Raw genomic sequence first — 25,192 nt, forward strand, 5'->3', positions numbered from 1 at the left:
GATGAAGGGGAGAATGAGAACCCCTGGGAATGAGGGTGGGCATGCCAGTGGATGGCAAAGGCAGTGTGAATAGGAGTCTTTGAGTGGCATGAGCTAGATTCTGGCCCCTTTTCCACTTCTGGAGTCCAGCGAAGGGATGGCAGTGTGGGCCTAGGAAGGGAAGTGGGGCCAGTCCAGAGCTGCAGATCCCTGAGTCACCCACACAAAACAGCAGGTGACATCTCCAAATCACCTCCCTCACAAGGAAAGAAGATGGATTTGGCAGTGGTATTATTTCTACCAGGAAAGATAGGTCCATTCGCTGTAATCACATGACTGCCACCTCTCTAATCCCAGATAACATTCATTTAATACCATGAATATTTGGTAGAACAATAATTAGACTCTAAATGGCATCCTAATCATTTAAGTGCGAGTCAAAATGTCACTTGCAAAAACGTTTCCTTTTGGTAGCAAGAGCTTATGCCTTTCCAGTCTCTTTTTCCGGCTTTTCATAAATCAGCCATCTTTGAGGGGGCTCCAGGAATGAGAAGCTTTTCTGGCATCAGAAAGGGATTTAGCAATTACCTCCCTAGTACACGAAGCCCAATTACACAAACTGGGTGCACGGCAGCGACAGCTGTACAGTACCACAAGCACAGCAAAGCCAAAGTCTATTTTTGGAATTCAAGAGTAAGATTCTGCATCCAAATCCTATTGGGGAGGGGGCAGAAATAAAATAATCAGACACCCCTCAAATTTAGCCTGAAGTCTACGTCCAAAATTCATCACTATTAAAAGACAACAAATAGCATAGTGAACTGTCATCATTATTTACCTCATAGACAGGTCAGCCATATCCTAAAAGTTCTTATGACATAGATCCTTCAGTTCATCAGGGAGCCTTTCTCTTCCATATCGTGTATACTTCACGAGTCAGTTAACCAAATTCCTTGCAGTTGTGTAACTGATTGTTTTTAAACATGATATACACAAAATATTTCACTTCCTTAACTGTTAGCAATAAAAAACTCTGTAAGCTATTCAAACATTTTGGGCCATCATCTTAGACCCACAGACTGACAGAATCACAGAGCAATTTGAGGCCTTTGAGATTATCTGATCCCATTCTTACTTCACGGATATTGAAACTAAGACCCAGAGAGGAGACAGGACCTCCCCCAGGGCTGCACACAGTGGCAGACCTGGAGTGAGAGCCAACATCTCATGATCCTCAGTTCAGAGCTCTTACTCCTAAATTTTTTATCGTTGTTGTTAGATAGAGTTTTGCTCTTGTTGCCTAGGCTGGAGTGCAATGGCGTGATCTTGACTCATTGCAACCTCCACCTCCTGGGTTCAAGTGATTCTCCTGCCTCAGCCTCCCAAATAGCTGGGATTACAGGCGTGCGCCACCATGCCTGGCTAATTTTGTATTTTTAGTAGGGACAGAATTTCGCTATGTTGACTGGGCTGGTCTCAACCTCCTGACCTCAGGTGATATGCCTGCCTTGGCCTCCCAAAGTGCTGGGATTACAGGTGTGAGCCACCATGCTCGGCACTCCTAAATTAATTAAAAATGAAAGTACAAATTAAAATGGAGTTTGAGAGGTCTATCCACAGGAGCTTGGGTCCAGGAAAAGCTTCTAAGAGGCATACTTATGGGACTCTCGGCTACAAATAAAAGTCCCCCTCCTCGCCCCAAGTTTGGAGAAAACATAGACATCAAAGCTTGCTCAAGTTTTCTCTCCTTATACTGGAAACAAAGCAAATGTATCCATGCCCTACCTCTTCCCATTTCTCTTTTTGCTTTAAAACAGCAATACTGCTCCAAGCAGGGATGTCTCAGAGTTTTATTGCTTTGGCAAACACTTAAAGGATATCATTGCCTCTGGCCACGGTGAGAGGAGTAGAGTGGGTTGTTTTCAAAGGTCACAGACTTTATTATAGAATTTGAATGCTGGATGCGGTTTTCTGGCATGCTCTCCTCTCAACTCTACAAATCAAGTAGACCAAGCTTGCACATTGAGTAAGGGGTCTCAGGGGTCCTACTCAAATACTACTCCATCCGCTGCTTTGCCAGTGTAGCTGTTCCTTGCAAAATGCAGTGAATTCAAAAAATGGGCATTCCATTCCTCCTGTCTCCTCAATTGCCTCTCACCTTTTGGTCTTTTCAGTCTCTCTTCCCTGGCTTGGAGCACTGGGTTTTAACCCTTCAACCATGGCTGCAACTTAGCCCATGCCAAGACTAAGGCAGGAAGTAAGGAGTTGAGAGTGCGGCAGCCTGGGACATACCATGTACAAAATAGTTGCACAGTAAATGCTTGAATGAAGGCTGGACAGAGAATTGGGATCCATTCTTTCGGAGATCCTTTAAGGAGGGCCACAGCAAACATGGAGGCAGGGAGGAGTACTGGAGTTGCCAAGACTGGAGATGATGACATACCAGAAAGGACTGAAGCAGGGTCGCTGAGCTATGGCCTGAGGGCCCAATGTGACCTACTGCTTGTTTTTAGAGCCCAAAAGTTAAGAATTGCATTTATAGCTGAACATTCACCATCAATTTGGTGAGGGGGGTATTAACTTTAAACCCAAATAAAGCAAAATGTTATCCCCTACCCCTGCAAACAACTCCATTCTTCTCATTCATGGATCTATGGTACAAAGGTTGTACTCATTATATTTTGAGTTTCATTGATTAAAATGTTGCGGAAATTTGTTTTATCTCTTGTTATACCTACATGCTATTCTTGGTTTTGTCTCTTAGCCTTTGAAGCCTAAAGTATTTAGCATCTGGCCCTTTAATTTGCTGACGCTTGTTCTAAAGGAACCGGGAGCACTTTAGGCTGAAGGAAAAAAGACAATATGACAACTGTCTTCAAAATTTGGTGGACTCAATAGGGAGAAGGAGCCATCCATTACCAGGGCATCTTTACTATGGAACATTCTCCCATCTGTGAAGAAAGAGGCTGATCTAGACACATGAATCTGGTACAATCTTCAGGACAGATCACCAGCTGGATAAAACATAGATTTTATGTCCTGTGGCATGCTAGTTTTGCATTGAAGGGGAACACACACATATGCATAGTGGCCTATGGATTCATAGTCAGTCTTTAGAAGAATACACAAGTAACTTCCTCTTCATGTTTCCCCTTGGCTCTGTTGTAATACTTCCCTTGTGCATATATTACCTGCTCAAAATAGATAATAAGACCAACCAAAAAAAAAAAAATTGGCAGACTGTCAGTGAGGTGAGGCTGGACTTGCCCTACTGCTCCAAAAAGACAGAATAGGTAGAAATTACAAGGAAACTCATTTTAGATCAATCCTTTCTAATAACCAAAGAGGAATTGAATGATATATATTACCCATCAATTGCTGTGCTAGCTACATTATAGCCATTATCTTATTGAGCTTCCTAACAGTCTCTGAGGTAGGAGCTCAGAGTAGCCACGTATCTTTCTCAAAGTCTCACAGCTAGGAGAGGGCGGAGCCAGAATTTGAACACAGATCTCCCTGACTCCAGGGCTGAATTTTTTTTACTATACAATGTGTACTTCCCTATATAAGGGTCAAGGATCATCTGCCAGAGTTATTATTTCATACAAAGGAGATTTTTACATTAGAAAGCAGATTATTAATACCACCAATAATAATAGTAACATGCACTTCTTGCAGTAACATACATTATCTCCTTAATCATCACAATAACATTCCAAGGTAGATCTTATTATTATCTATGTTTTCCATGTAAGGGGACAGGTTCAGAGAGGTAATGGAATCTGTTCAAGTTCATATTCAGCATGTAAAGTAGCAGAGCTGAGATTATAACACAGGTCTGATGTTAAACTATGAGGCATTGTTGAGACGGCAATGTCATCCAAAGTGATCTATAAATTCAATGCATCCGTATCAAAATTTCAACTTTTTTTTTTTTGCAGTAATGGAAAAGCCAATTCTCAAACTTATATGGAATTGTAAGGGATCCAGAAACAAACTGGAAAAAGAACAAAGTTAAAGGACTCATACTTTCCGATTTCAAAGCTTACTACTAAGCTACAGAAATTAAAATAGTACGGTATTACATAAAGATACATATACAGAGCAAAGGAACAGAATTAAGATTCCAGGAAAAAATTCATACATTTATGGCCAATTGATTTTTGATAAGGGTGCCAAGTCCATTGAATAGGGCAAAGAATAGTTTTTTCAACAAATGATGCTAGGACAACTGGATTTCCGCATGCAAAAGAATGGAGTTGGACTCCTACCTCACACCATATACCAAAAAAAACTATAAATGGACAAACAGCTCAAATATAAGAGCAAAACTGTAAAATCCTTAGAGGAAAACAAAGGAGTAAACCTTCATGACCTTGGATTTGGCAATGGATTCTTAGTTATGACACCAACGGCATAAGCAACAAAATAAAAAATAGATACACTGGACTTAAGATTTAAAACTTTTGCACGGCAAAAGACATTTCAAGAAAGTGAAGCGGGGCATGGTAGCTCATGCCTGTAATCCTAGCACTTTAGGAAACCAAGACAGGAGGATCACTTGAGGCCAAGAGTCTGAGACCAGCCCAAGCTGATTTCTACAGTCTCATCTCTACAACAAAAAAAAAAAGCAGGTGTGGTATCTCTAAAAATATAGCTGACCAGAGTTTATTATTTAGACTTTAAAATAGGCAAAAGACTTGAATAGTAGTTTCACCAAAGAAGATATACAAATGGCCAAAAAGCACATAAAAAGATGCTCAACATCATTAGTTATTAGGGAAAAGAAAATCAATCCCACAATGAGATATCACATCACACCTACCAGAATGTCTATATTAATAATAATTTTAAAATAACAAGTGCTGGTGAAGAAGTGGAGAAATTAGAACCCTGTGTATTGCTGGTAGGAATGTAAAATGGTACAGTCACTGTGAAAGACAGTCTGGCAGTTCCTTAAAAAGTTAAACATAGAATTATCATATGACCAAGCAATTCCACTCCTAGGTGCAAACCCAAAAGAACTGAAAAAAGGAACTCGGAAAACATGCTGTGTCCTTATGTGCAAGTGTTGATGTTGGCTGGGGACAGGAGAAGGAAGGAAAGTCCAACGACAGTATTCACTGCAGCATTATTCACAATAGCCAAAAGGTGGACACAACCCAGGTGTCCATTGACAGATGAAGGGATAAACAAAATGTAACATATACATACAATGGAATATTATTCAGTCATGAAAAGGAACGAAGTTCTGATTAATGCTATCAGATATATTGTTATAACATGGCTGAATCTTGAAAACATTAGGCTAAGTGAAGCAAGCCAGACATAAAAGGGCAAGTATTGCCTGATTCCTTTTATATGAGGTACCTAAAATAAGCAAATTCATAAAGACAAAAATTAGATTAGAGGTTACTAGGGTATCAGGAAGGAGAGAGTGAAAAGTTATTGCTTGATGGGTACAGAATTTCTATTTGGGATGATGGAAAAATGTGGAAATAGTGATGATGGTTGCACAACATCATGAATGTAATTAAATGCAACTGAATTTTACACTTTAAAAAGGTTAATATGGCATATTAAAAAAAAATTTTTAAACAAAGAACTAAAACAAAACCATGAGGTATATACCTAGATTCCTTGTTTCTCTGAACTATGCTACCCTAAGAGTTTAAACCCCTTCCATTCCTCCCAAGCGTACTGGCATTTTCATTGAGGACCACATTAAGAAAGCAATGCTTAATTCGAAAGAACATTTCCATAATGGTGAGAATGGAGATCCCAGGGGCCATGTCAGAGGCTGACATTCTTTGGGGCAAGGTGTCATGCAAAAATGGTGAAGATGGTTCCTATTGAGCCGACTCACAAAGCTGGACCAGAGCTGGGAACTGTCCAGGTGCTCTGCCCCAAGCCGGGCCCATCCCTTACTCTGCTGCCCATTTTCCACTCAATGACCTTTAACCTTTGGGCCTGCCTGGGGAAGATACACTCCTTGCACATCTAGGGACCTCTAAAACCAAAGAAAAGGGGGCAGGATGAGGGTGCATCCTGCATTTGAAGCACTGGTGCATTCAGCAAGTTATTATGGACCACCTAGCATTAGCCAAACACCCTGCCTTGATTTCTCAGAAGTCTATGGCTCCATTTGTGTCATGCCCACTGATACCTTCTAGAAAGCTTGGCACCTAGCTCAAGGCTGGGTTTCTGCAGTACAAGCGGGACTGCATGCAATGCTGAACTTTAAACAAATGGTGGGCCTGGCAAGCAGACGTTGTTAGATGTGCAATGCTTTTCACTGTGCTCCCTGATTAAATAAGCATTTAGGTTAGGGAGGTGTAAATGTCCTTTTGGTACAATCACTAGTCAGACAGTTCTACCCACAGAACTATGGTGTTGTTGAGATTTACCACAAACACATGAATATGAGTTCAACAGGAAAGATAAAAATACCATTTCTGTCTTTAAAGCTGCCTTGCCTATGGAGGGGGGACACATAAAACCTTCTAAAAGGACCCCATAATATCCTGTCGAAATGGAGCCATTAATAGTCAAATTCAAGAAACAAACCTCCTTAGCAGCTTGGGTTCATTCTGAAAAACAGAGGAAGCAGTGATTGCTGCTTTACTTTTAATAGCGCAGGTTGTCATGCCAACTAGTGCTGCTGTTTAAAATGAAGAGAAAAAAAAGAAGTGTTCCTTCCTACACAAACCTTTCAGCAGGGCTCACAATTAGTCTTTAAAAACACAAAAACTCACAGCACTGGAGATATGGTAAACATTGTGCTTCTATTTAAACCTGTCAGAATGAGGATGTGATAAACCTTTGGTCTGTGTCTCCTTTGTACAATGCTCTTTGGCCAGCATCTGGCTGAAAAGTCCATAAGGAAAGAAAGGCACGATGATGTGGTGCACACAGAGGCGGCCGGTCTTGAGATGGGAGAGCAGCCTTCCATCTTGAATAAGCACAAGAGAAAGGCCAGCTTCCTTGAGAAAGAGAGGCTCTGCTCCCACTTACCCCTGTGAGCACAGTTATTAAAAGGCTGGGTCTGCACAGTGCTGCACAACACACCCACTGCACAAGGGTGCCAAGGACAGGAGAGAGGAACACGTGCTGGCAGGGGCAGCAGAGGCACCCCCACCCTCTGTGATGCCCGTGGGCCCAGGTCAGCCAAGGAGAGGAGCCAAGAAGCAGGAAGACATGCTGTGCCCTGATGTGTAAGTGTTAATACTGGTTGGGGACAAGAGAAGGAAGGAAAGCACAAGGACAGGGTGAGAAGGAGGTAAGACCTCTTCTCTCTCTCACAACTGACTGATGGTTTTATGAACTTTTCTGTCCACAAAAGCTTCCACCCATGTAAAAGAAGATCTAGCAACGTTTCTGAGGCAAAGAGGACTTGCTCACACACGAGCCACAGGGTGATATGTCTAGATCGCATCTTCAAGGGGCACACGTAAAGTCTGCCAACAGGTTGTGGTGCTGACAATCAGGCCCCACACTTTCTTTCCAAGCTCCTCTCCTCCCACTTCTCCATGAGAGCAAGCCCTGGGTTCCTGTTCCCTCGGGTCCAGTGCCTTCACAGCTCCGCAAGCTTAAGGATGAAGAGGGTCTCTCTCCTCCTAGACCACTTAATGCCTATCAGGCCTTGAAGAGCCAATTCATATATCCATTGTTCATAATCTCTTACTGGCACTCCTAACCTATAAACTCTGCTGCAATTGGCCTATTCCATTCACCTGCCAATTAACATGCTTTGCACTATTATGTATTCTCTAATTTGATTATCTTTTTGTTTGTTTCTATGTGGTCTCCCTAACTAGAATGGACATTTCTTGAAGGCAAAAGATCTTTTTGTATCCTTTGTTGCTTCCCCTGTGCCTAGTAACTCCTGTGTATACAGTGGTAGTAACTGCAGCAGCATACAGTTGCCTCTTAATGAGCTCTAAGTGCTGGGCTCTGTTCTGAGTACTTTACATGGATTAATGAATATGCATCTCCCAACTGTCTGAGATATACAGACACACAATTATTACCCCTATTTAACAGGAAAAGAAACTGACGCATAGGAGGTTAATGATGTGCCTAGGCTCACACGACTGGTACATAGCAGACCCAGAGCTCAAACCAAAGCTCTCTGACTCTAGAGCCTGTGACACACTATATTGATGACCTGAGTTTGGGGTTGAGGAGGCAGAGGTGGGTGAGGTGCCAATGGAGGAGAGAAGAGAGATAGGGGATATCCACAATAAAATGTGCAAGATACTGTCCCATTCAACAAAACTTACATAATGCACACATTTATTCATAAAGACAGATGTAAAGATTGCCTCTAAAATGTCAGTCAACTATCTCAGGCGAGCTGGATTCTAAGGCACTTTTCTTTCCTTTTCTATATTTTGCATGTATCGTTTGATTCTCCAAGGAGCATGCAGGACTATTGCATATGGCGAAAAGATAAACAATGAAGTCAATTTCATTATGGGCGGAAAGGAAAACAAAACAAAAAGAGAAAAAAGAAGGAGCGAGGGTCTGTCGAATATTTCTGAACAGAAGGGTGGCATGTCTGTTCCTGCATCTCAGAAAGATCGCCCTGCTGACAGTGGAGGAAATGAAGACAGGGAAATATAACGTATCTGTAAGACAAATGATAATAACAATAATTGCTAACATTTATGGAGCTCAGAGAAAGGTAATATAGGAAGTTTAAAATCCAGTTATCCTCACAGCAACACTGTTCATAGTAGCCAAAAGGTAGAAACAGCCCACATTTCCATCAGCTAATGAATGGAAAAACAAATTGTGGTAGATCTGTACAATGGAATACTATTCAGCCATAAAAAGAAATATTGATCCATGTTATAATGTGGATAACCTTGAAAACATTATGCTATGTGAAAGAAGCCAGACACCAAAGCCCAAATATTGGCTATTAATATTTACATGAAATACCCCAAATCAGTATCCATAGGAAAAAAAAGCAGATTAGTAGTTGACAGGAACTTGGTGGGAGTGAGGAATGGGGAGTGGCTGCTTAATGGGTATAGGGTTTCTTAAAGGGTGAGGAAAAGGTTTTGCACTTAGAGGTGATGGTTGCACAGTGGTATGAACGTACTAAATGCCACTGAATTCTACACTTTAAAATGGTTAGGTTTGTTACGTGAATTGTACTTCGATTAAAAAAATTTTTTAAAAAATCCAGTTACCCTTTTAACTTAAAGTCCTGAAAAAATGGAAAGGCAGATGAGGAAGGAAAAAAAATGGATTCAGAAAAACCCCAGTAAATGAGGAAATAAGACAAGTGGAACACCCAGAGTAGGATGTGGCCTCGGACAGAGGGAGAGAGGGTCCACACTCAGCAAAGGGTGGACCTAACCCCTATCTTCAGTAACTAAGCTATCCAACCACGGGCCAGGCAGCCTTGAGATGCTGTGAGCTTTCATCTTTCTCCTACGACATCTACCGTTTTAGTCGGATGATCTGAGACAACACAGTTGGTGAATGCTCGCTCCAATTGCCTAAGTGGTAGGCACAGGCAAGGCTGAAGCCAAGTATCTGACCCCTAGATAAGGCATGCAGAGCTTGTGCTGGGCCCGCCCCCATCAGCACATGGGCCGCAGCTGCTTGTCACACCTGGCAGCTCCAGGCTGGGGGCAGCTTGTGAGCAGGGGCCACACCTTGCTCCTGGCTGTATCCCTGGCCTTAATCAGAGCCCCTGGCACAGAAGAGGTGACAGTACATACATGTGTGGAAGAAATAAACATCTTCCATTTCATATATTTTATCAGTTGGTTGAGATTTTTAGTAGAGAAAACACAGATAGGGTACAAAATTCAAAAGGCTCCGGGGGATATACAGTAATAAATTTGCCTTTCTTCTACCCTCCTATTCCAGCTTCTCCGAGGCAACCTTTGGCACCACACCACCTTTTGCAATGTGACTAGGGGAGTGAAGTTCTGACTTGCAAAGGTTCCCACAACCACACTACTCAGTCATCTGGGAGGCAGGTCACCACCACGAGATGGGGGCTACATATGGTATCAAGACAGAAGTCATCTGGGTGAAAACAAGGTCCTAGTATTCTGTGCCAGGAGCAGGCACAGGACCCGGAGCCGCAGCTTGCAGAGGAAACCACCAGGGTGATGACCACCCCCTAGAATGTTCATGGAACAATGGGAAGCCCGGGGGCAGAGACCACCCAGCCAGTCAACAGGGCCAGACACCTCAAGCTCCTCACTCCTGTTTTGGACCTAGGAGATTTCGAGCTGGGGAAAGGCAACATTGCTACCCAATAGGATGGAAGCAGATGTGTGAGTACCACTGTCATCCTTGGACCTAGAAAGGTGTTATGTGTTTTGTCTGGAGGAACAAATTCACCTTAAAGGAATTCAACTGTGAGCTGGGTGGCATGGTCCCCAGTGACAGGCTTTGTCGTGGACACAGCTGACAGGAACTTAGGTGGTGGGGAGAAGGGGGGTCCAGGAAATCAAGGTACTGGGAGAGGTTCGATCCATTTAGTGATGAGCAACCTAGGCCAATCCTAAGCCTGGACTGAGTCCCAGGGCTGAGCCGCGTGTGGTGGGGGCATCTGCACACACTGCTTTGTCAGGCCGGATTGTGAGGCTAAGTAACCACTGCCCTGTAGAGTCACCAAACCATGGACTAAAAAAAGATTCAAGCCACAGAGGCTCATCTGTTTCCCCAAGGTTCCTGCCTAATGTGGCGATGCACTGGCAGGCTAGAGGGTGAGTCGGACACTTATCTGATTTCAGCCAATCTGTTACTGTATTTCATTCCCTGTCCTCGTGCCCAGAGGCTGTTGCAATGGGTATAAATTTAGAAAGAGAAAGATAAATAACATGGAAAAGTTCCTTTTAAAAAATAGGGATTTTTTTCTCTCTATTTTGCTAAAGAAAAGATAAAATGATCTTCTTGTTATTTATTTGGCCTTACCATGGTAGAATTTGATATTTTGGGCAGGAACCTAATAATGCATAACCATAGCCCAAGATGAACCAGCTTCTCCTGAAACTGTGAAAGAGTCAAGCCTCCATCCTAAGCGTTTCTTAGAAACTGAGGGAGTGAGAAGATGACAGTACCTTGCACAAGATCTGAAATCCACGAGGGTCCCTGCTGAACAAGCAAAAGACTCTAAAAGAAGACTGTCTCCTTTATATGAAACGGTCTATACCAGCTAACATAACACGCTGTGCCTGAAATTGTCAGGCCACTGGCAACTTCACTGTACACATTGATACTTTAAATGAAACCTGTTCTATGAGGAAATTAATATCACAGATGGGAGATTTTCAGTTGGTGGAAACTAACTGAAAGAGAAACTGCTTGAGAAATGTTTGCCTTCCCTCACACACAAACTCACAGCCCGGTGGGTTATGGAACCCTCATGGTAAAAGACTAGATCAATTCCACCACCTAATCATTTAGCCCAAGGCCCATTCTACAGGGGAGAAAACCAAAGTTTAGTGACTGGCCCAAGATCACAGGGCTGCCACTAATAGATGGGGGCCCAGGACCAGGTCTCACAGCGCTTCCCTGGGGTCACCGTGCAACTGCCACCCACCACCTGGATGTCAACCAGACTCAGCAGCTGTACCTCTGACAGCATCTCATACTGGCCTCTTCTTCCAAGAGCAATGGTGAGTAAGTCATAGACCACAGACGCGCTCTGCAGACTGATGAGGCGGTCACTCTTGTGTTCAGGTATCCTGCTCAGCACAGCATCCCGGTTGGCCTGAAAAAACATGGAAGAGAGAAGCAGATGGAGAGTGAGCCTAGTGCTGCATGGTGGGGAGTCCACCCAGGCCCTCCTGCCCCTACCAGTTTGCCAAGGGAATAGAGACAAGGGTAGGAATGAGCAGAGGCCTCTCATCTTGGGTTATTTATTCAAAATCCCCTGGGCACCGCAGAACATGATATACGGGATGATCCAAACACTGAAGTCCTGGAAGTGTGAACCTAGAGGGCACCTGTACCTGTCGACAGGCATTTGGAGGAAGCCTTGGCAGCCGATACAGAGTTTTCCCTGGGCTCGGGTTCATAGCCAGCCTCATGGAAGACGCAGCTGCGCTCTAGAGCAGCCGAATCATCCATCAAGTGAGGCCCTGCTGCGCCTCACTCATGAATCCTGCTTCTGCTCTACATTAAAGAGTGGGAGAAAATTCCCAGCCCTGCATTTCCCAACACCCAGTTGTGTCATCAAGTTCCATGAGTCCTACAGAGATATATCTTACTTTTCCTCTATCACCAAGCAACATTCAAATCCCTATATGACATCCTCACTGCAACACAACACAAAGACGAATTCAATCTTGTTTAGGGAAGCACAATACAGATATATAAGAGAAAACAAGAAGAAAGCAGATTTTTACTTTAAAAGATATTAACACAGACGACTCAAGAGAACACCGTCAATTTCCTATGCTTAGCACAGAAACACATCAGACACATTCAAACTTATTAATCTCATCTATCCAGAAATCAAATGCTCTTTACAGCAACTTGTTTCCATTACTTCTAAAATTTAATTTCTCTACAGATTCCTCCAAATATATCACATGTCTGAGACTCAACAGCTAGCTCATTTTCCTTTTTTCCCTAATAGGAAGTTCAGAATCAGCAAAGTTAGATTTCGCCTGCTTTCTTCCCCCTGCTAATTAACAGAAGTCTGCAGATCCATCTGTCCGTAGGAGCAGAGAAAGGCCCCCCCAGTCTTTCCTGTGAAAGTGGTACATGAGGTTCCGGGGTCACTTGTCCCAGCAGGCTGACGTTGATCTTCCCCCTGACATTCAGAAAGGCCACACACACACCTTCCCTCTCACTAATGAGACAAAATGCATTTTCTTTGTGTGTGAGTCCAAGGCATTTACTTTTAGCCACCCATCAGTACTTACTCACTTTAAAACTCCTTGCTGTTAAATGTCAAAGACAAATAAGAATATATAAGGCAGGCCACTTCCTACAAAGTGAGTCATCTCTTACGGAAACAAGCCTGCTTTTGAAGATTTCATTCTAAGTTTTTCTGGTTAGGAGTCCCTCTTGAGCCCAAAAAAAGCAGCTCTGAAGGAAACAGGGCCTGTTGCAAATGGTCTCATTTTATTTATTTGCTATATATGTTCCATACTGAGACCAATGCCTGGAAGAGAACAAAACAAACATACTATTTATGAGAGATTTTCAAGTTATACCAAATGCACTTTTCATTTTTAGAGAAAGTATCAGTATCTTTTGATTAAAAAGGTACAATATAGAATCTCAAACAGACCCACAAATAATAAATATCCCAGAATATTGCCTCAGTGGTAGTTCTGCAAATCAAGTTCTTATAATCCCATTCTCCTAGGGGAAACTAATTTGATTTGTAGTTAGAAAATAGCACAATTCTAAATGATACCTTGTAGGTGGAGAAGCTATGGACAAATTCATGCTTCTGAATTAAAGTCAGAAGCAACAAAGAACACAATTTTCTGACATCCAAAACACACAGCAATTTTCATTTTGGTTTTGAAATTGAGCACATTCATTTTCTGTCTAAAAACTAAAAAATAGAGAAGTCAAAGGATATGGAAAAAAGGCTTCCAAAGGCAACTTCATTTAGATTTCTACCTACATTTTCTGAAATGATTTACAGGGAGAACATAATCATTTTGGTTAGAAACCTCGTCCTTCATATCCACTGATGACAGCACTGGATTCAACATCCCCTGAAGAGGTTTTTCTGGAAATTACGTACCACAGAGCCAAATCTGACTGTCTCAAAGGGATCTCAATGTTTGAGTATTATTAGTTTCTATCACTTCAATTAAGAAGCAGGAGAGTTGGAGACATCATTCCAAAGACATCTCCACTTAGTGCAAGCATTCTAGAGAGGTGGCCATGTTTTCCAAATTGCAGACTGGAACACATCACCTGACAATGGAACATAATGTTTTCAATTGGAATTGTCCAGGTAATCTAAAATGTACAGTCACCATGCTTTCAGAACTTTTACACCATAACCAAACAAGTTTGCCCAAAGGGAACTACCTGCCAAGGACCCAGCTTGGGATGAGGGAATGCTGAGCAGGAGGCCAAGATGAGCTGGCTCCACGGATGACCCAGTGGGGAAGCCTGGGGAGACTTGTTCACTTGAATGCCACTAAGTGCCAGCCTGCTCACCTATGTGCTTCCCTGACTGCACCAAGGCAAGTAGAGAATGTAAATGACACCATCCTAAGTTACCAGCTGACTATCGGGCAACCTGCTTCCTTGGGAGGAAGTAAGCCCAGTGACACCAAAGAGCCTCCAGATCAAAAGAGGTGGTAACTCAAGCAGACTTGCTCTTGTAAACATCCGTGGGCCATTCAAAGTTTTAATCAAAGGCAAGAGAGCTGCCCTCTCATGAGTTCTGGCCTCTTCTGAACCCTCCTTCTCTCCGCGCATGTACATTATTATGCTCAGACCCCATGTCTATACTCACCTGAGTCCATTTTATACCTCCCATTAAACAGTATGTGTGGGGAGGGCAAGAAGGGAAATGCCTTCTCTTGCTTTAGTTATGATTCCCTTTTCTCCCCTGGGCTGCCCCGGGGGTTGGAGGTAAGCGGTGACAACTATGGGGAGGGGGCAGTACAATCTCCTAGCAGGAGACCACTGCATGATGCACGCATTCTGCCTGCTCTGGGCCTCGGGTTCCTCATGTATAAAATAAGGGAAGGGGACGTGAGCCCTCAAGATCTTTTGATTCCAGGAGCCCACCCATTCTGCTCAGGTGCTCAGTACACATCACTTTTCTGCTGAGGAATTCACTATTACAACACACATGATCCTGAAGGTTTCAAGCCAGGGCCACAGAGCCTAGTGATAGATACACAGGGCAGAAACCCAATAAATGATGAGTGGTGAAAGAGACCTAAAATTCGATATTCTGGCCAAATACTAAGAAAATGTTTCAAAGGAATAAGAGGGTCTGACAAAAACTCCCTCACAATAGCAGTGACAGGGAATAGAAGTGAGCTCTCACGGCCTGGGACTTTACAGTGTCTGGCAAAGCCAGGAGCTGGAAGAGACAACAAGGGCAGGAGGATGAGAGTTTCATCAAGCTCCTGCTGTGAAGACCAGAGCTTTATAGATCCAACAAATGACTTATCCCAAAATTCTTGCCCACTCCAGGGCAAATTGAGAGGCTTATAAAGGTCACCCTTTGGGGGCCTCTTTCTCCTTTTAAGGTTCCTCCGGTGGTCATTTTAGCTGTGGTTTACCTAGATACAATTGCAATAATGTTCAGCCAATACTGGATGGATGAATGAATGAACTAAGAAACCTGCTTCAAGATAGAAGATAGAGAAGCTCTAAGCTCCAGGCTAACCAACGGACATTGCTAGCTGGTCCAGGAATTAAGAAACAACCCTCTTTTTAAACCTCTACTGGTTTTTCCTATCCAGGTATACCCTCTAGAAAGTATTTTCTCTTAAGAAAAAGAGTCATGATACTGGCAGAATGGCTATATCAAAAAAGGGTCTACAGGGCCAGGGGAAAGAACAATGTAAAAACACATTCCACTTACCATTGATTCACTAATCAGCAATAACAACAGGGCTTCTTCCGTATTTTCTTGAGGACAAAAAATGCTGCAGTAGAAAGAAAACCGACTTTGATATATGGCAGTTTCAAAATAACACAAAATATACAAATACAAGCAGAACTGAACACTAAAAGCTTCCAGAATTTTATATAATACCCATGAAAAATACTGTATAATTTGGACACTTGAATTAATTTGCCTATTTCTATGGTAATCTATGGAATTCATACATTTTAGCAATGCATTTTAGTGGTAGGCAGAAGGGTAAAGTAAAGCTGTAAAAACCAAGTTAAAAGCCCAAATAACATATGTACATATTACAGAGGCAGAATTTTAGATTTCAATAAATTGACATTATCTAAATAATACCAGCTTTCTCCTAAACCTATTACAGAGGTATAAATTGCAGGCATTTCACTAAACAGTACATCTTACCTGCTAAATGGCATATCTTATACTGTCGTTTAGATGAAATAAGAGATTAGAAGCAATTTTAGAGTTTGAATAATTTCTCTAATACTGTAAGAATTTAGTGAGCTATCTTATTTAGACACATAAGTTTTATTATGGGGTAGCATGCAAGAGCTCTTATTAATCTATTTTATGGAATTTGGCTGAACTCCTAAATCTTGGATTAAAAGAAACAGCTTTTTAAGCTCTATGTTGCTCAGGATTAGAGAATAATAAAAACTCAGCAGAACCCCAATCTGTATTCTCTACAGCCTATTTTCTGTGTTGTGAGCAATTGCAGCATTTTTTCTCCTCTTCTAAAGCTCTAGAATCCTTTGAGCAGAATTGTGAATGTTATCACCAATTGGGTCAAACTCAATATTTTTTCATGAAATGGACGAAGAGAGTGCAATACATAAAAATGAACTTGGTTTAAAAAAACTCCTAGATATCTTGAAGATGACTAAAAACAACTAAGTTTATGTCTTCCCAGGGATAATATTACAATCATGTAATTGAAGGGATTTCCCCCCACCCCCAATAAAAGGCAAAAAAAAAAAAAAGGATTTCCACATAATTATAAACATTTGTTTTCTTTGAAGTGCTGGCAATTTTTGTACTGCATCTTAGGATGATAAAGAGCAAGACAGAAGGAATACAGCGCCTGGTATTCTCGTTACAATGCTGACACTGCCGGAGGTAAGGAAGCCACCTGCAGGATGGTTTCTATCGTTCTTCTGAGGCTAAAATTTTATGAAAAGGCTGGCCTGAGAATGAGGAGCAAGATTCGGGGATGTGCAGTGACTTGCTTCAGAAGTCAGCTTGAGATGATCTGGGTTTTTCAGATGGGACACTTCTTTCCCCTTAGATTCTGGAATAGAGCCTAAAGGCTCTGAATTCAGTGTCTCCCAAACAACCACCTCAGTATGTTGTTGTTGTTGTTGTTGTGTGTGTGTGTGTGTGCGTGTGCATGTACATGCACACTTGTGCCCCACAATCATTTCCTGATATCCTGGCTTGTGGTTACATGCAATTGGGACCTTGCAAATAAAGCAGTAACATGAACCATTGTGTGTGTGTGCACGCGTACACCCATATGCGCACACCCATGCCCAGCAATCATTTCCTGATATCCTGGCTTGTAGTTACATGCAATTGGGACCTTGCAAATAAAGCAGTAACATGAACCATTGTGTGTGCGTGTGTGCGCACGCACACACCCATATGCGCACACCCATGCCCAGCAATCATTTCCTGATATCCTGGCTTGTGGTTACATGCAACTGGGTCCTTACAAATAAAGCAGTAACATGAATGATTTTTTTTTCATGGCTAGCCAGTTCTGCATTGTCCAGACCAATTGAAAAGAGAGACAGCCTATGCTAATTGTGACTTAACAGCAGTCAATTCAGTCCACGGCTAATCTCCAAATTCTGTTTGAGCCATCCAGCCTGCTTAAATGCTAGTTTGTGTTATTTTTACCATAGTTGCTAACAAGTGGCACATTAACCGAATCCAGCTCCGCTTCCTCTATCCTCCCTATTTGTGGCAGGCAAGGTGGGTACTCAGGAGCACTGCAAAGCTCCCAAGGCCAGCAGGAGTGGGGGGAGAAAAGGTAGTTTTAAGAGACCTACCTAAACAACTACACATTGGAAGGCTCCCTCTCAATCATTATGAATTCTCTAGACCCATTTCCAGCCAATTCCTTCCCTCTTGTTTGCTCAGGGAAGCATGGATGGAGCTCAGGGTGAATGGTCAAAACTGCTGGGGCCTTCCTTTTGTGGCCTTCTCTTTGGGGCCCATGAGCCTCAGGGGGAGATACTGGGGTACTCAGGCCTCAGCCTTGAAGGGTGGGAAAACTGGGGCCCTAGATCCAGAGGAAGTTGCGTGAAGGAGAAGGTGGGGGACAAAAGGGGACAAGAAGAAAACAGGGCTCAGCAGGCATGAGGACAAGCTCCCAAGAGCTGGCGGGCTGGCGAAGGAGGCAGCAGTGCGGGCAGCTGCTGCACTGAGAATGGGAGGGTGCGTTCTCGTCCCAGCTATGCCACCAACTCACTGGGTGACCTTTAGGCAAACTGCCCATTTTCTTACTTTGGATGAATTTACCAACTCGTTTTCTGATTCTACAGAAGACATAGGGAACAAGGGCGAGAATTCTCAGGTATAAGTAGTAATCATCATCTTGCCAGGGCTCCCACATAATAGCTTTTTCTTAAAAATTTCCTCCAAAAGGTAGAAACTTTACCTTAACGGTAGACACAATCATACAAAAGAAATTAATCCAACTTTACCCAACTGCATTTCATCTCTTCTGTCATCGTTAGCCATTATATAACTAATGACAAGTTGAGGTCTAAAGGTCACTGGCACCCCTAAAACTCTATATTTAGGTGCAGGGAGGGCCTTGAACACTGCCAACCCACGAGAAAGTTGATTTGTAAATAATGACATCAACTCTAAGGTCTAGTAATGGTTCCTTTATAATTTTAATATGTCTGGCTGAGATACTACTAGGAAATTCCTGGAGAAACACAGCCACTGAACCACAGCCAGCCAGATAAGAGCTGAGGCATGGAGGCCAAGAATGGCTGAAGTCCCACCCCGACCCCAAGTCACACTGTCTGCAAACATGCCAAGGCAGAATCTACTATCAATCCCAGGTTTATGTGGATAAATGGGTACCAAAAAAGGAATAGGACTTAAACTGAAAATTAAGAGTGCATCTTGATTATTAGGGATCAGCTAGTCTGATGTAAGGACTATCGAGGCCTCACCACGCTTCCATTTTGTGTCAATTCATATAGGTCAAAAATCTCCCCATGACAAAGAAAGAAGCGTTCCTCATGCAGCCCAGTGCAGGTCCACTGGGCTACACTCTGCTGAGTGGGTCAGGTGAATCCCACATAGAACATCACCTTGCACAAGTGCTTCCATGTTCCTGCTGAGAGGACAGGCCTCTCCACAACTCCAAGGTGGGCTGTGTACACCAGAGGCAAGGAGACGACAGGCAGCCAGCGGTGTAGCTGGTCGTTTACACAGCTTTGGTTTGGCCATCAAGAAGTCATCCTGACCCTTCAACATCCCTCTGCTTTCCATTTTATTTTATTTATTTATTTTTGCAAGCTCTTGAGGATTTATTGTGTCCAAGGAAGGGCCCAGCCAGTGCCTGGCTCGGGCTGTCCTGCCCTCCCCGGCCAAGACCCCTCCATTTTCCATTTTAAGCAGCATCCCCATCCTTACCAAAAACTCCTGGCAACCAGGAGGTTCAGATCTACACTCAGTATTCCATGATAATTACCTTTTCCGCCGAGACCTACAAAGGAGTTTAGACAATGCCTGGCACTCACTAGCATTCAGTGAATCTTTTCATCATCTGCTTCTTGGCAATATTATCCAATATTAACCAGTATCCACAATAGCTGTTTTTAATCTTCTGCTTTACTTTGTGTTAACTATCTAGTCTAATGTGCATTTAATTGTTGAAGCTACCTCAAATGCTTCTTACAAGAAGAAATACAATGAAAAAAAGTATACCTGACTGACTGAAACACACACACACACACACACATATATATATATACATTAAGAAACATGTAGATGCAGGGGGAAAAAAGAAACATGTACAAGACTCTTCTGTTCCTATTAGCCCCAAATGGGAAACAACTCAAACTCACAACACAAGCAGAATGGGTCAATATATTGGAGGACAGTCATAAAATGAAATACCTCGCAGCAATGAAAAACACTGCTATATGAAAAAATATGGGTGAATAGTTCAAATATAAAGTTAGATAAAAGAAGTTAAACATTAGAGAGTGCATATCATATGATTCCATGTATCATACGATAGGGGCTAGACTAATTATTGCAACAGAAGTCGGGAGAGTGCTGCCCTGGATGGGGGTGGTGACTGGGAGAGGCCATGGGAGGGCGTGTAGGGCTCCAGTAGTGTCCTTTCCTGACCAAATGCTACTTACATGGATATGTTGATGAACTTGATGGAAGTTCATCAAGTTTCATACTTTTGATTTATTTTTCTCTATGTATGGCGTGTATCCAAAAAAGCTTACTCTAAAAAATAATTAAACAAAAGCTGATACAATTCTTCACAGAAACCACCCAGAAGAAAAGAAAGCAAGGAAGCCTATGACAAGTGATCCCTCTTCTCATTCCATCCAGGATTTTCTATATTATATTTCCTTTCAAATTCAAGATGGGCAGAGTGAACACCCTGTATGCATTTCACGTTCAGGTCTCTTTGACCCGGGGTGCAGCTTCCTGGCAGGGCATGTTTTTCAGTTATGTTCCATTACGACCAACTCTTCTGAATGGTCCTTGTGGTTTTCTGGAGGTAAAAGGATCTCTGCCATCTAAATTTTGCTTGACACTTATTATACTTCTCATAAGAGACTGTGGGGAAGGAGACCGTTAGCCAAAACGAGGTTTGCGCATTATCTACGGATTCCCTTTCCCACCTCCAAACCGGCATAACTGAACGGTGAGAATGTGCCTTCTGCCAATGTGGATGGGTCAGAGTCCAGCCTTGGTAAGAAGGGAACGTCCAAACAAGAATAACTCCCACAGCTGTTCCTCTTTACTAATATTCTAAGAAGTAGAGCTCTGAACCCACAAAATTACAAAGCTAAAAACTGATGGTGATAAATGAAGGCATAGGATTCATGTGGAAATCAATGAAACAGAGAACAGAATCGCAATAGAAAAAAGTCAAAACCCAAAGTTGGTTCCTTAAAAAGATCAACAAAATTGACAAAACTTTTAGTTAGACTGACTCTAAAAAAGAGAAAAACGACTTAAATTACTAAAATGAGAAACGAGAGAACATGACAACCAACCCTGTAGAAATACAAAAAAATTATAAAGGAACGCTATGAACAACTGTACGGAAGCAACTTAGGTAATTTAGATGAAGCAGACACATATCTAGAAAGATGCAAACTATTCAAACTGATTCAAGAAGAAATAGAAAATACAAATAGACCTATAATAAGTAAAGAGATTGAATCAGTATATATTTAAAAAAAAAAAAAAAAAAAAAAACAACTTCCTACAAAGAAAGCAAGCCTAGGTCTAGGTGGCTTCACTGGTGAAGTCTACCAAATATTTAAAGGATTAATACCAATTGTCCACAAACTCTTTCAAAAAGAAGAGGAGGGAATAGTCTCCAACTCATTTTATGAGGCCAATTTACTCTAATACCAAAACCAGACAAAGATATCATAAGAAAACTGCAGAATAGTATCTTTTATAAATATAGATGTAAAAATCTTTAACAAAATATCAGCAAATAGAACCCAGCAATAATAAAAAGGAGTATACACCATGACTTGGACAGGGATGCAGGTTGGCTTAATGTGTGAAAATCAATTAATGTGATACACCACAGCATTAGAATAAAGGACAAAACCCACATTATCATTTCAATTGATGCAGAAAAAGCAGTTGACAAAATTCAACACCCATTAATAATAAAAATAACAAACTAGAAATAGGAAGCCCTTTTCTTAACCTGATGAAGGGCATCTATAAAAGCCCACAGCGAACACCATACTCTGTGAAAGACTAGATAATTTCCCCCGCCTGAGATCAGGAATGAGACAAGGATGTCCATGCTTGCCACTTCTGTTCAACATTGTACTGGAAGTTCTAGCCAGGACAATTAAGGAAGAAAATAAAATAAAATGCATCTAGGTTAGAAAGGAAAAAGTAAAACCATCTATATTAGTATTAATAGATGACACAATCTTGATATAGAAAATCCTGAAGAATCCAAAAAAACTATTAGGCCCAATAAACAAATTCAGCAAGGTTACAGTATACAAGATCAATTTACAAAATCTGTTGTATTTCCATATACTTGCAATAAGCAATCCAAAAATGAAATTAAGAAAACAACTCTATTTATAATAGCATCAAAAAGAATAATGCACATTTGCATGCATGCATGTGCACACACATGTGCACACACATTTAGGAATAAGCGTAACAAAAGAAATAGAAGCTTTATATCCTGAAAAATACAAACCATTGTTGAAATAAATTAAAGACAACCTAAATAGATGCAAAGATATCTCATGTTCATGGATCAGAAGACTTAATATTTTTAATATGGAAATATTCCTCAAATTGATCAACAAATTCAATGCAATTCCTATTAAAATCCCAGCTGCCTATTTTTTTTTTTTTTTTCAAAAATGGACAAGCTAAAATTCATATGGAAATTCAGGGGCTTGGGAGACAGGAAGGTGACAGCTAAGAGGTGCTGGGTTCATTTTGGGGGTAATAAAAATGTTCCAATCATGGCGATGGATGCACAACTATGCAAGTATACTAAAAGCCACTGAATTGCACACTTTCAATGGATGAATTGTATAATATGTGAATTATGTTTCAATAAAACAGTTTTTTTAAAAGCTGATCACGTGTATCCATGTGAACTGAAACTTGTGACTCAGTAGCCAGTGCTACTATGGGAATGCTCCCTTTAATAACTGCATTTTCTGGAGCTGCATTTTGCTTCTATAATTCTCCTTGTACACATGGGAAAGTTGACATTAGAAAAGTGACAAAATCTGAGTGGTTCAGGAAATGGAGAAATGGCCAGCACTGCCAGCACTGTGAGCTTCTCTGCCTTCAAGGGGTGAGGCCATACTGGATGGCACCCAAAGAGACACAGAGCTCTGGCCATTGTCAAAGTGGACTGGGGGAAGAGGGGGAGAGTGGAGTTCCTTAATGCACCTGGCACCTTGGTTATTAAGAAGCATCTAAAGCAGGGGAAAACTCTAGAGTCTATTTTTATGATACAAATATCACTTAAAAATGAACCCCAAACCTGCTTCATAATGAGGGGTCAGCATTTTAAAAATAAGAGCATTGAAAATTGCTAGAACAGATGTTCTATGAATCTAGATAAGGACTAAAGAGTAAACACAGATTGTGAATTAAACAAACTCATGGTTCAACAAGGCTGTAGAAAAGGGGGATAAAACTAAATTAAGATAAGCCGAGGGAAAAAGCTAAGAATATGCTAACTCATCTGAATCCATGTAAGAAACACAAACTTGAACAAGAAGGTGACAAGAGAGAGAAATGCAAGGGTCAACTTCAGAGGACTATTAAGAGGTGGCAACCTTGAAGAAATGTCGACTCCTCTGGAAGTACAACAATCATTTTCAGATGTTTGAAATCTTGATCTTCAGATGGAGAAAGCGTGTAGTCACGCCATCTCTATTAGTGCTTTCTCTGGGACTTCAGAAGCAGCCACCTCATCCTCTAAGCTGTTTTTCTAATTTGAAAACATGGAAAAGGTCTTCAATATTTATTCATGTGTGTTCCCCTTTCCTTCATACAGAGAGTCTGAAAAGCCATCATGTCTTGTCCTTATAAGAACAGGCAAAGGCCAGAGCGGTGGCTCATGCCTGTAATCCCAACACTTTGGGAGGCCAAAGTGGGCAGATCACCTGAGGTCAGGAGTTCAAGACCAGCCTGGCCAACATAGTGAAACCCTGTCTCTACTAAAAATACAAAAATTGTCCCAGAATGGTGGCTCACACCTGTAATCCCAGCACTTTGGGAGGACAAGGCAGGTGGATCACGAGGTCAGGAGATCGAAACCATACTGGCCAACATGGTAAAACCTCGTCTCTACTAAAATACAAAAAATTAGCCAGGCATGGTGGCACGCGCCTGTAGTCCCAGCTACTTGGGAGGCTGAGGCAGGGGAATCACTTGAACCCAGGAGGTGGAGTTGCAGTGAGCCGAGATCACGCCACTGCACTCCAGCCTGGTGACAGGGAGATGCTCTGTCTTAAAAAAAAAAAAAAAAAAAAAAATTAGCTAGGTGTGGTGGTATGTGTCTGTAATCTCAGCTACTTGGGAGGCTGAGGCAGGAGAATCACTTGAACCTGGAAGGCAGAGGTTGCAGATTGCGCCACTGCACTCCAGCATGGACAAAAGAGCCTGACTCCATCTCAAAAAAATAAAAAATAAAAAAAATTTTAAAATTTAAAAGAGCAGGCAAAGATGGGAATTCAAGACTTGAATGGGAGGCATTGAGAATGAGTCAACAACCATTCCAGCCTCGCAGCCCTTCTCCTTGTCTCTCCCTCCTGTGTCTGGCTTCCCCTGGCCTGAGGAAGGCTCATGCTAAGACTCTAGTGACTCTCTGACCCGTTATCCTCCAAGGTGATCAAGTCTCAAATTTAAAACTTAAAAAAGATAAAGAAATTCTAAAGAGACATCACTTTCCAATCACTTGCAAATATTAGATTCTCCTTCTTATATCTAGTTCCATTTAGAACAAGATTTTAAACAAAAGGATCAAGGAATTGCTGAAGAAAAGAAATGTTAGATGGGTGAGATCGATGTGAGATGTTAGATGGCTTACAGATAGCTTTATTTCTGATTGCTGTCTGATGCTGAGGTCTTATAATAAATGGAAAGAAAATTCCAAAAACCAATAGTGATGGCTGCAAATGGCACCCAAGCACTGAGATGAGAGCATTCTCCTACTTAAAATGTCCCTGCTAGTGCACAGATATTTGCTGAAGTTACAAAAAGTAATGAGGAATCTCTACTAAACTGGAAAATTAGACTTGTTCATTTGATTTTCTTTTAAGGAAAAAATCTACTCTTGTACTTCTCATCATCCTTGAATTTTCCCAAGTTTTCCTCCCATCCCATAACCTACAAGTGAGGACATCAATTTTCATACTTCTCTCCTGAGTAGACACGGGCTCTCCGAGTGAGAGTGTAGGTTTTTGTGTTTGCTCCTTTGCGGAGAGGATCGTCCAGAGGTGACTGGCATGGTGGATCCTCCAGAGGGTTCCAGTAGCTCTGCTCACACATACCCCGCAACAAGATCTCTGCCAGCTGCCTGGCTATTGTCTGGGAACATAAACGAGGAAAAGCATAGCCATGAATCTATTTTGTATTAGTCATTCAGTCAGTCAATAAATGTTTATATCATCGCATTGTGCTAAGCACTACTGCAAGGCTCATAATTAAAAATTTTTCTTTTACGATGGTAATTATACCAGTTTATGACAAGAAAGAAAAGAAAATATGATTCACCAAGATGTTTGAACACTTAAAAGGTTCATGTACTTCAAATGCCACCCCATCTGTCACACTCTGGAATACTAAATATGTTTTATACCTGAAACAACTGAA

The 25,192-nt window shown here is 41.8% G+C and overlaps 1 protein-coding gene across 10 annotated transcripts in view; it reads right to left on the minus strand.

The window, feature by feature from the left end:
* Positions 1-25,192, minus strand: part of TTC7B (tetratricopeptide repeat domain 7B) — a 292,264-nt gene that overhangs the window by 137,493 nt on the left and 129,579 nt on the right. For all 10 annotated transcript variants that reach the window (XM_063651994.1, XM_063651990.1, XM_063651993.1 and 7 more), the window contains 3 exons: positions 24,735-24,907; positions 15,536-15,599; positions 11,588-11,725 (listed from right to left, as the gene is read on the minus strand). In XM_063651994.1, the coding sequence (XP_063508064.1) occupies positions 11,588-11,725; positions 15,536-15,599; positions 24,735-24,907 (375 nt within the window). The remainder of the gene's footprint in view (positions 1-11,587; positions 11,726-15,535; positions 15,600-24,734; positions 24,908-25,192) is intronic.

This window comes from Pongo pygmaeus, chromosome 15 (assembly GCF_028885625.2).
Source record: "Pongo pygmaeus isolate AG05252 chromosome 15, NHGRI_mPonPyg2-v2.0_pri, whole genome shotgun sequence".
Taxonomy (NCBI): Eukaryota; Metazoa; Chordata; class Mammalia; order Primates; family Hominidae; genus Pongo; species Pongo pygmaeus.